We start from the raw sequence: 12,880 nt of genomic DNA, 5'->3' as shown, positions 1-12,880 counted from the left end.
ACTTTTAGAAGTCAGCTCTTTGCTTTCTTTAAATCTTAGTTTTACTTAGTGATTTACATAATTTATGTCCAAAAGTCTCAATGTTTGGAAAGTTAAGAAATTGAAAAGATGCATTCAAGAAAATCATTCTTACTGAATGCTGATGTTTGTAATAAAGTTGGAGCTTCCTGTTCAGTGCTCTCATTTTAAAACCCATCAGGGAAGGCAGGGAGTTTGATGATTTTTGGAGTGTAACATGCTCAGTAGAAATCCAAATATCTGCTTAGCCAGAATGGTTTTATTAGCTCTGTTGTCATGAACTCCTTTCAAATAGTTTAGACATGTAAAAAGTGAGCATTGCTCAGTTTAGTAGTTTTTTTTTATTTGCATAGTATTGTAACATGCACTTTTTATAATCTACATAGAATTACTTGTTGGAATGCAGTTTTGCGCTCTCTTCATTTGTGCCCTCCTCCTTTTTAACCACAATCACATATTTTATCTGTTAGATACTGGCTTACTTAGCCTCTATTCCTGGTTTCAGCTTTGGTTTGTCCTTCTTCCACTGCCGCTCTTCTGTATTGGGCTTGGATAGAAATTAAAAAGTTTATTTTGAGACCTTTGCATACAGTTTGTTTTCTCAAGTCTTCATTAAAATTTGCTCTTTAACTGATTTCTTAAGGGATTTTATGCTTCCTTCAAGCAGCTGACAAATAGAAGTGGATGCCTGGATCTCTAGTAATACTGAATGAAGTTTTGGCTATTAACCTCTTGCTATTAGATGGACATTGCCAGTTTAGACACTGTTGATTTGCATGACTGCTAATCCAACCGATGGGAATTGTGTTGTTATACTGGCATAAAGTTGTATTTCAATGTTAAATAGTCATCTGGAGTTCTACCTGCATTTGATTGCTGAGGCAATATAGTAATAAAGACAGTCCTCAGTATTTGTATGCCTAAACTTCATCCTATTATCTTATTTGGATAATAAATAGCTGGCCTCTAAGGAAGAACAGTGAGGACACTAGACATACAGTGGAAAATGTGAACTCTCAAACTGCCTCTCATCCTGCGTACTTGTTAGATTGCCTCAACTCATGAGGGAGGCTGAGAAATTAAAAGTAGCTTTCACTCATTTTTAGGAACTCTGATATCTAAATATTCAAGAATCTAGAAAAGCAACTCTCCACCACCTTTCTAGGAAATAATCTGAAATAATAGGATTTAATTAATATCTCTTCTAAGAACAGCTGCTTAGAACCAGCACTTCACAATAATGACATTTATTTTTGCAGATCTGCCCAATCCTGTTACAAAAATCTTGCTCTGCAGCTTTGCTTGTTTCACTTCTGCACCCAATAAACTTTACATAATTTAACAACTTCCTTCCAACTTCTGAAACATTTTAATTTTGAATAGATTGTTGTATGCACATTGCTCTTCCCATGCAAGCTAAAAATCTTACCTCTTTTCAGAGCTGTAGATGTTTGATTATGTATTCTCTTTAATAAAGAGAAGTCCTGACCATTTTTTTATGAAGAGATGATGTCAATCCATACCGGACTGCTGGAAGTCCTTTCGCGTCCCCATTGGAATGTAAAATGTATTGTTTTCCTTCAAAGTATTTTTGCACATGAATACATTTTTGACCAAGATATCTGATTGACTATACGAAAGAGTAAAAGTGCATCAAAGCATTCCAAATTATGTAGCTGTAAACTTTACATTATAGCCTGTAATACTAAATAAAAAACAGAGTTGACATTTCCACTTTCCTACTGATAACCTTCAATAGACATTACTTTATATTATTCTTTAGGAAAGCTAACAAGAAATAAAATAAAAGGTGAATATACTAGAATGTGAATAGTTGCTGCTGTTCTTTAAATGTAGTCCTTATCCTTGGGCACTGTACATGATCTCCAATGTTTTCATTAGTTATTAACTACACTTGCTTCGTTAGTTTCATTCTAGAGAGAGAAATATCACTGGCTCTTGAAACAGCAAGTATAACTCTTCGTATTTCAAATAACACGTATAACAGATACAAGATGTCATCTGAAGCCTTCCTTTCATAAAAGTGTTTTCTCTTAACCGCTTTCCCCTCTTTTAAGAACTCTGGTAACAAAGCTGACTTGTCGTTCCTTTCTATAAGCAGATGATTAAACATTCTCACCATTATATAATACAATTTCCATTTTATTTTAAACATACTTTGCATGATATAAAAATATTGATCACAGTGAACTTTAACAACTGTTACTGCTATAGACAGAAATGCTGCACAATGGTTTTAGTGGCAATAAATTATATAGTCATTATCTCTTAAAAAAAAAAAAAAAAATCACAAGAAGGAGAACCTAGGCTGTTTGGTCATTGGCAGAAAATAAGTCCTTACTGAGTTCTTTACAAAACATGAACCCCAGTTATTTATTTTCTACATTTGCTTTCCCCATCTTGAGAAAAGCCCGATGCATCTGTCTCTGAAAGCCCCACAGGGTCTCTGGTGAACTTTTAATTCCAAATATTAGCAAAGTTTCTGTTGTTCTTTTGTTCTAATGGAAAAATGTACACCAAAATAGCAAGTAGTGCTCTCTTCACTAATTCATAAGTGGTCTTTTCCAATATGTGGGTACACAGCGGCACACTTCTTCACTAAAATAAAATCCAGCATCACAGCGTTTCGTTCGGACTGTACACGGCGGTCTGTAACAACTAAAGAAAAGAAAAAAGCAAGCATTAATAAAACATGATCATTTATATTAACCTGGAGTAGAATCTGTGTGCATTTAGATTGCCTTTTCTCAATGGGACATTTAATTCCTACAAATACATATCTTTTAACTTCTGTTTATGCTCTTGCAATCACTTTCTTTCAACCAGATTATTCTTCACAAAAGACAATGAAAATAATGAATGTTATTGAAGAGAAATGATTCTATTGCAACAGATACCCATGAATATTTTTAACGTATTGCCTGGTTGTAGTTGCACTCTAATCTTGAGTAGTATTTCTTTAAATTTAATTTTGAAAATACAGTAGTATTTTTCTGTACTCAGATTGGCTTGTTATGACCTACTGCATGCTGCCAGTTTGAGGTAGCAATCCAGAATCACGTGATAATCGAATCTACCATCTTCTTACCCAGGACTGTTTCTCACCTTATTCACTAATGCAATAAGCTTGAGAGAGATTTGTCTACATATGTTACACTGTGACTCTGAAAATGAGAACACACTTCCTTTCACGTTGCAAAGTCCTATAGCCACCCTCTGAAGCCAGTGGGGATATATCTACACTTCATATTGCATCTATGTGCATTCTGAAGTAAGATCAGAGCCTGCATGTTTATGATAAATCTTAAAGGAAAAAGAATAGAAATAGTCCCTATTTGATTAAAATAAGTTTAACAGAAATAGAGCATTAAACCACAAGTCACATCTACCTAAGCAGCAGCAGAATTTTTCTTCACAGATTCCTTGAATGAAAAATAGAACTTATACAGAGATAGTATCTGTGGTTGTCCCTGAACTCTTCCTTTTCCTATTTTATTTTTCTATTAAAACAAGATGTTGACCTAAAATAACCTTACAATAACAATGCTAAATACTTTCTGGTGTATAATGGAGACAAAGTACAAGTCTGAGGTTTTTTTCAGACACTGGCAATGAGTCAAAAGACAAAAGTATATGTTCCGAATTTCAACACAGTTCTACTTAAAACTTGTTTTTAAATAATGTGTGCCTGCTTGTGAAACACTGATATTATGATCTATTACTATAATTCATACTTAACTTCAGTTCCAAGACACTACAGTACACTATACAAAGGCAATGTCACTATCCTCTTCCCTAGGCAATTCTTGTTTCAGGCTTGTGGCTACTTTTATTATTCTTGAAAATAAGTTAATATGTTGTGTTTTGGATACCAAGTTACTACTTTGCAATAATTTGTTTATGATATGAGGTCTGGATTACAGTTACATTAATTCAAGCCAGCTAGTCCAACCATGAACCTGGCTATGAGGAAAACAATAAGGAATGAGGAAGACTGCAAACATGACAGTTATTAACTAGTCATGTCTTGTTCAGCGTTTTCGATGTCATTAATCGTAGATTACTTCACCAGTGTGGTCTCTGTAATTAAGCGAGTAACATAATTTTGTGCCACCTAATATATTTGAGATCAGTGTAACAGCTCATGGGACTCTCTCAAAGCCCTACTGATCTTTTGCCCAATAAAATTTGGAAACAGTGGTAAAAGGCAACAAAAATCACAGTGTCACTTGAGAAAGCAAGCAAGTGACCTTTACTGTCTTGCATGTTTGCCAAAGGACCTAATACTTTGAGCAAATGGGCAACCAGCAGTAGGTTTGTTCTGGGGAAAAACGTACTCCATAGAGATGCAATGGATGAAACACTGAACTCACTTGCCTTTTTGCCTGTCTCTGCCATGAAAGTCAGACTATTTTGTGTACTGAATGACTATAGAAAGAAAGAGGAGACAGATAAGGGGGGAAAAAAAAGTCAAACTTTTCCACCCACCTATGACATGTTGCACAAAATGAAAAGCAGTCATGTAATCACTAAATATGAGGAGTTCACTTTGTTTAGGATTTGTGCCTCCTAGTGAACTGTGAACTTAAACTTACAGTCAACAGCGCTATAAAGCATCTCTCCCATGTGAGTTTGCATCTAGCAGCAGTCAAGGTCAGGTTACTGCAGTTTTATCCTTATTTGGGACATTTCAACAGAGCAAGAAAGCCCCTCTCCTCCTCTAAAATGCTTTGCAGCTGAGGTGCCTAGTTATCTGGCCCTGCCAAAACTGACCAAAATAAATTTTTGAGGTGATAGCACAGGGCGAATAGTAGCAAAGTCATCGTAGCTATATTAATGTGGTTTCCTTAGGAAACTCTGCTGAACAATAGACCAGGTCTTTCAAAAGATTTGGGCTGAATGTTGTTTACTGAGTGCTTTCATGTGAAAAATGTCTGTTTCGATGAGGCCAATCTGAGCATGCTGGAGCTAAGACAGATGTTCAGACGATACGTATAGTCCTGGGTGAGTCAGTGACAACTTTCTCTTTATGGTCAGTAATTGTGAGTTTTTGCTACTGAATGCCCAGGTTTGTAATTTCAGACAGTCTAACAACTTTACAGATGAAACTGAAGTAGAAATGCTCCTTTTAGTAGTGGTAGCAGCATGATCACCTTAAAAGCTAGTATGCTTTACAGTGGGTTTTTTCCTTTTTTTTTTTTTTCTTTTTTCCTCCAATCCTCTGCTTTGCAAATGACTTTGTATTCCTTTCCTCTGGAGCAGGGTATAACATTAGAGGCAGAGGAATTTTAGGTACAGTGCATAAAACTATTGGTGCTTCAAAACCAGAATCTACAAGGACTACTTCTCTGCACAGGGAGCTGTCTAGGACACGGCTACAGGGGTCTGCTCATGTCTAGGTCTCAGGCATCTTGCACACAGTTATAGGGTGTGCATTTACATGGTCTCATAACAGCAAGGGAGCTTTCTTTCAAAGACAAACAGTGTGTTGCAGGGTTTTTATTACTTTTAGAGAAAGCTTGTGGTGGACAGAGCCAAAATGTGAGAAACCTATGCTCCTCCTTTCTTAAGAAGGAGAGATTGCATCTTCTACTTTCCTTGACAGTGCTAACATTTACAGGGATATTTGTTGCAGAGCTATAGAGTAACACTATGTACAAATCTTTCTTTCTCCACACAAAGACAAACTGCTTACAAAAGAGAAACAGCTAAAAGCATCCTATAACATTGTCCTTGGAAGTGAGAAAGAGATTCAAACTCTTTATCATATTCAACCACAACACCACAAAGCTGGGCTCAATTCCCTCCTTCAAATACTTAAATCAAAGGGAGATGTCATCATATCTTTATTATGACATTCCTTAGCTTTTTTAATGCTTTTTTCAGTTGTGAATGTTCTTTTAAAATATACATGGTTTATATGTGTAGCACTGCTGGAAGTGCACACTAGAGTGCTAAGGCTTTGTAACGTGCTAAAGCTCATGTAATCAGGTTGTTTTTTTTTTTCCTTTGCAAACATAAAATTGAAATAAAACCTGAACAATAGAGAAGAAATTATTTCTTATGTTACTAACAACTCCTCTATTCCACTCAAAAAGGTCAAATGTAGGAAAACAAGTAATGCCAGTTATTATTAATCTTTTCCCCTATTTTAGAGACTTCAGTGCAGGTCTCATTCCTAATAGTAGACATTATTTCTTTATTCAAGATGAACCAACGTATATATATCTGGCAATATATTTATGCCAACTAATTACGTGTTATATTAAAAAAATACATACGTTTACTTTTGATAAGCAATGAATTACCACAGACATTTAAATATCCCAATTTTCTATTTTCCACTTCCAGTGCCTGAACATTTCTGGAATTGTTATTTGTCATTAATATAATAGAAATAATTTCCATATATTAATAAGTGATCTTTCTGCTCCAAATTACATTGTTTCTATTTTAAGAAATTAACTTTACAGGAAAACTTTGCTCACAAAATATACAAAGCAGAAATAATACTGCTTGTTTCTCAGAACCTAAAGCCATTCACATTTTTATATATAGACTGTTACTGCTATGGGTGTAGCAGTCATGTAAGGAAAAGCTCCTGTGATATATATAGAAATTACAGAGTTTTCTTCCTGACCAAATCCCATTTTAAATGATGAATGTGGGTGGTCTGTTTTACAGTTATATATGTCTACTTTTCACCGAAATCACCCAGAGCTATAATACTTTTTATGCACTCATAAATCTTCAGTATCAGTTGAGTGAAATGAAGGATATGTAAAAATTTAGGAAGCGAAAATGAATGACAGTATCTCCAGAACTAACCCCTGAAATCTAATTTGGAATATTTGACTTATTTGAATTGCAATATTCAGTTCTTGGGAAAAATACAGTGGGATTTTAAGTAGCATAAAAAAAATGGTGAGCTTGAACTTACAGCTCATTTTCATCAAAAGAAAAAAAATAAATCACGAAGTAGTAGTAAGAGTACGAGAAACTAAACATGCTTTAAAATACTTATTCTGCTTAGTAGTTTCCTCTTAGAGATGACAAAAGTCATAGAAGATAAAACTGAATTGAAGAGAGGCTCACTGTTTACTTAAGACTACGAAGTAATTCAACAGGACTGCTAATGACACAACCTAAAATTTTATACCTTAAACACAATGAAAGGGCTAAAGTCTGAGTTTTTACCTGCATGTTTGGTGATGGAACCTTTTTCCTTTTAAGAAGCATTTATTGGGAGATTCTATACATTCACAGATGCATTTTGCAGGATTTAGTGGCTGATGTTTAGGACACGTCTTTTTACATACACACTGGCACTTATCTTCATCAAATTCCTTATTGGGCCCACAGGAAGCAGGGAGAAGTTTGTTTTTGCACATGCACTGACATGACGATCTGTCTAATTCTTTGTGAGATCCACAGCTTGAGGGCCGCACGCCTCCTTTGCAGACACATTGACAGGTTTCTTCATCCAGCTCTTTGTTTGGTCCACAAATATGGAATCCTTCAGATGTGTCTAGAAATACAGCAGAGAAGTTGCACAATTATCAGAATTTTGTCTCTACCCATCCCGTATTTTTAATGGAAGAAATGGTATTGAATTCGTACATTTTAAGGTGTTTTAAGAACAAAAATATGTCAGAAGACAGGCACAACCAATAACAGTATTAATAAAGAAAAAGATTAAATTATTTACTTTTCATGTTTTTAATTTCTCCTTTAGGTAAATCAAAACATGGAACTACATTTAATTGTTTAACCAAAACTGCTTACCAGAATCTCCAAGGTGAGAAGAGAAACCAAAATCATGCTGTGCCAAACATCTGCAAATTTGATTGTTCCAGATATGATTTTTTGGACAGGTCTTGTTTGCTACATGACACCTGTGGAATGAAATATACTGTTGATTTACTACCATAAAAACACAAAAAAAAAAAAATTATTTTAGGTGCTAATTGCTTTTGTTTACCTCCATTACAAAAACCTTTCAAAGAGCTTCAGTTCATTCATGATCTTAACTCCTACCAAATTTATTACTAATTAGGGTTCTCCCCACTACAGGAATCTTCAACCACTGGTTGAAGGTACCTTCTCGCATTTCAAATTTTAGCTCTAACTTCTAGAAACTGATATTTGTACTTTCCTAATGTAGTCTGGAAACAGGTCTAACCCTTGAATGTAAGCCTCATATAGAAAACAGACCAGTATAAAAAAATATTTGTGTGCCAAATGCCTGATAGGTAGTAACAGACACAATTTTTCTACATTGTTTTTTGCAGTACAAAAATGTTTTCACACATACAGACATCAAAAGACAGCTGATAACAGTTTCTGAATGAATGCTGTAGACCAAACTAATTTCTAAACCAAAACTCAATTATCATTAGATTCCTTTCCACTTTATGTGAAAGTTATGTGACATTAACTGACTCTCTCATCAGCCACTCAAATCCTGGACAGCTTTCTTGAATCCAAAGATTTGGACTTCAGCAGTGATGCCTCTTCACTTTAGAAATGAAAGACAATAAACAATTTAACAGTTTAATGCTCTTTACCTCCTAGAGTTTTGCAGCCAAGGCAGCGGTAAGCAAAGAAAGCAAAAAATCCTAACAGCAGCTGGCCTCTTTTTAAAGGATGACTGAACTTACTTAACGAGTAGGTACACCACAGATACAATATTTGTGTATTATTTGATCTTTCTTGCTTGCAATTTCTTTATCATCACAGGTGACATTACAACTTCTAATGAGTCATGCCTAACTTCATGCATCCAGGCTATTATTTATTCATTGTTTCTGTAGTATCTCTAAAATCCTCATCTGTTAAGACAGCACATACATTACACATTTTAAGCACTTTTCATTCCCCTGAGCACCATTACTCATGCATTCAAAAATGCAGGTGCGGGGACATTCTTCCGTGATCATCATTCAAGTATACCACTCCCCTTCACCACATTAAACGACTCTTTGCTTGTAAAGACTGCTGTAGTTTCACCCTGCATCACCTCATGTTTTATCAAGCTGGTGTTTCCTGATTTCATTCTGCTAATTATCTCACTTTTGCTCTCTCACTTGGCACATATGTCCTTTTCCTGCCTCCTGATTCTGCTTGAGAAATGGTATGGATAAGTTACAGACGTATTACTGTATTCTATTTAAAAAGAAAAAACAACTCACACCTGGAGCAGCCTGTCTCTAGCCAGGAGTGTTTAACTACAGAAGGGAGGCAGGGTAACAGTATAAAGAAAACACCAAGCACACATGAACCCATGAGAAGACAATGTTGATACAAAACCCAAGTTACCAGAACTTGAAGAGAACAATATGTGTTTCAGCGTCAGGGTTGGAGACACACAGCAAAAGGAAGTGGAACTGCTTATTTACAAATTCTACTCTGGTTGCTAGCTCAGAAAATTACTGGGGGATATGGCTGAAATTTTAAAATGACTTATTGTAACATTTTAGGAAAGTAAAAAAGTCACTTTCTGTGACAAGAAAGTACATTTCCAAGTTTTGGCTTTACAACAGTTTCACTAGCATTCAAATCTATAAACAAAAGTGTTAAGGAAAAATAAGAAGTTGAAAAGAAATTGAGAACTTTAGTACAAATTATAAAAACCCAGTGGGATTCTGAAAAGCATCCAGGCACCCACCAGGAACATGCAAATATCTTTCATTTCCTTTCTAGAATCTAGAAGCACTCATCTTGGGTTTTTGGGTTTGGTTTGGTTTTTTTTTTTTCTATTTTATTGTAAAAAGCCATAGATTTTAAACTTAAATACAGTACTTAACAGTAGAGAAAGTCTGTATATATTCTGATCTAGTACTACTACTCTGTCTAACCTTTGTTGAAGCACAATTCCTTACGCACAGGACAGCAAGCTACCTGGGAGTGCTGGTCAAAGTCTACTATCTGCACGCTTACTTCCCTCTAACTACAGGTAGCTGTTTCCTGGACAGAATAAACTCTTGCACTGGTAATTACAACTGCTCTTAATCTGGAAGCACTGAGAAGCTGCCAACCGTCAGCATAATTTGACTTTATTATTTATTTTTGGGTTTTGATTTTTTTATAATCTGTTAATTATGCAATTAATTAAACTATTAATATACTTATTTTCTAATATTTTTCTAATCCACTGTTTATGATCCATGTTTTGATGAACAAATTCAGTAATTTGAATTCAAATAGAATATAATCTGTACTTAGCTGGAACGTGTCAGAAAACATCGAGACTTTAACTGAATGAAAACACAGAGAAAATTACCCAGCTTACATCTCTGGGTATTTTGCACTATTCACTTTCCTTATTAAAAATGTCTACAATTGATTCCAGTTCAGCTTCTAGTCATTGGTTCTTCCATAAAGCAACTGTTGTCTGTTAGGTATTTTTGGCTTCCTAAATATTTATACATCATGAAATCATCACTCAGTCCTCTTCAAGTGTTTTAATAACACTTGCTTCAGTGCCAGACTTCTTCTGTGACTTTTTTCATTCAAAATCACCAAACAAATCAATATGCTAAATCTGTGGACTATCAATTAACCTTTTATTTTCCCTTATCATATGGAGATGTCCAAAAAGGTTTGTAGTTAAAGAATCCATAAAAAAGGCCTTTTTTAAGGAGCGTTTTAAATAGGAAAATACAGTTTGAGAGAGAAATGTTGTCTGCTCCTTATTTGCAAAATTAAGTATTTTTAGCTTTGCTTGATTACTTTTTTTAGAAGAAGTTTTTATTGATGTCTCCTTTAAGTCTCAATTGTATTGTAGCTCTTTCCATGAAACAAACCCCACAAACAATATTATTCTTCATTTTTAAATCATCTAGCCTCCGTTTATCCACTGGGTAAAAAGGTAATGTTACTAAAGTAACATTCTCTTCATGAAAAACAATATTAGCTTCTTTGCAAAATGCATTCTGCTACTACTAACGCGTAGTTCACCTAACAAGTTCACTTACCTTAATTGTGAAAGCTTCCAGCAATATTTTAAATCTAATTATACAGGCTTGCTCATAACGTGAAAGGAAAGACAAATCTAATACTTACTGAGTTTGTGTTGCTGGCAAGGAACGTCTTATGATAGAATGAACTTGTCTATAAACATCCAACTTTGACATGCATCGGCAGGACGTGTGATTGGCAAAACTGACGGTTACAGGTTTGGGGCCATGAGAAAGAGGCACTGTGATCTCAAACAACTACAAAAGGGAAAGCAAAGCAAAACAAAGCACTTTTTTTTATAGATCAGTAACAGTATAACTAAAAATCATATCAGGACATACAAAAAAGGTATAAGCAATTTAAGTTTGGGTTTTTGTTCTCTACCATCATTCAGTGACATTCAATTATACTGCTAAATAATCATTATGTGCAAAATGAATACAATAGCTATGCTATGACATCACTTTAGTGTTCAACCCTGTTACGTGCCTGTTTGCTTACTGTAACATTTAAACTAACATTGTTAAAAGAGGAAAATGTACAAAGAACTAATTTTTCTAGAGGAAATGAGTTCAAATTGGCAGCCTTTTAAAAAACCTAAAATGAAACATTTGGAAAGTGCTTTAAAAAGTTGGAAAACAAGAATAATTTTAAAAGGGGGTAAGCTATAACCTAATCCATCAGTTGCACAATTACAAGAGCTTGTGTAAAACAGCAGTATATTGGACTTAGATCAAAACATTTTTAGACAAACAAGTTTTGAACTGCAGCATCCTGTATTTTTGACTTTCCAGTATCTGTATCAATGCAAATTATTTTGTTACCCTAACAGAATGCATATTGAACTATTAGTTTTTCCCAAGATATTAAGAAATATCCACTATTAATAAAATAATCATGTATGTGAATGAATAAAATCCTAATTTTAGTGGGAAATGTAGCTCAACTGGTGGAAGAGGACAACTTCAGTGATACCTTGTGGAAAAACCGAACATGTGCTAACAGACAGTGAGACTCATCTCAGTATTTGATTCAGGACACCTACTTTATGAAATTAAGAAGGTTTCACTTTAAGACTCAAATCTCAACAGTCTCCTGAAAAGTTAGCTAGGATAAATACTTTAAGTCAAAGTCTTATAAACTATTTTTTGGGGTAGTATTTTTAATAGGATAATAGTGCACTGTTGCCTTTTAGGTGTTTAGTCACTTTTCCAAATATATTTAGGAATACTTCTGCATCTTTTGGGGACTTCATTACCTTTAAAAACATGGTCATTAGTTATTATTCCAGTTTCAGTTGATGAGACGGTATAACAGGACTTTAATTTTTAGCTGAGATCTGTTTGCAAAGCTTTTTTATAATCAATAACTTTATAGTATGGCATATAGGCAGCATGCACATGTAATCAAAATACCAGTAATTTTAAATGATTCAAAATATGAAGTACATCTAAAGGGTGTCCTGAAAACAGTACCTTGCATTGAAGTATTCAGGTGAGCCTGAGTGCTAACAACCATGCAGGTGCAGCAGTATGGGATGCATTCACCAAATACCCACAAGGTAAAAGGACACTTGTGCAGCCAACAATAAAGCTCGTACTATTGATATACCTAAATTAACGTAAACCTAAATTGTATAAAGCATCATCAAGTCTGATAGGTATTTTCTATTTCTATTTCTATTTTATAAAACAAATTTTGACATCATTTAGTGACTGCATCTTTAAAAAAACTTAACAATTGGAAGTGTCATCATACAAGACCTGAAATGGCAAAAGTATTATATTTGCATTTTATTCTGTTACAGAAGATTACAATGCTATTATTTTTGCTGCAAAAAGTACCACATCCCTTATATTGCTTCTCAATGTGTTTTTCTTTC

The 12,880-nt window shown here is 34.6% G+C and overlaps 1 protein-coding gene across 1 annotated transcript in view; it reads right to left on the bottom strand.

Moving 5' to 3' along the window:
* Positions 1 to 2,292: 2,292 nt before the first annotated feature.
* VEGFC (vascular endothelial growth factor C) overlaps positions 2,293 to 12,880 on the bottom strand; it is an 82,563-nt gene continuing 71,975 nt past the window's right edge. The window contains exons 4-7 of the mRNA XM_068403940.1: positions 11,104 to 11,255; positions 7,825 to 7,934; positions 7,237 to 7,567; positions 2,293 to 2,697 (exon numbers count right to left, since the gene is read on the bottom strand). Coding sequence (XP_068260041.1) covers positions 2,583 to 2,697; positions 7,237 to 7,567; positions 7,825 to 7,934; positions 11,104 to 11,255 — 708 coding nt within the window. The 3' untranslated portion in view covers positions 2,293 to 2,582. The remainder of the gene's footprint in view (positions 2,698 to 7,236; positions 7,568 to 7,824; positions 7,935 to 11,103; positions 11,256 to 12,880) is intronic.

The sequence above is a fragment of the Nyctibius grandis genome, chromosome 6 (assembly GCF_013368605.1).
Source record: "Nyctibius grandis isolate bNycGra1 chromosome 6, bNycGra1.pri, whole genome shotgun sequence".
Classification (NCBI taxonomy): domain Eukaryota; kingdom Metazoa; phylum Chordata; class Aves; order Nyctibiiformes; family Nyctibiidae; genus Nyctibius; species Nyctibius grandis.
The sequence above is the reverse complement of the archived record's forward strand: the minus strand, read 5'-3'. Positions and strand labels throughout refer to the sequence as shown.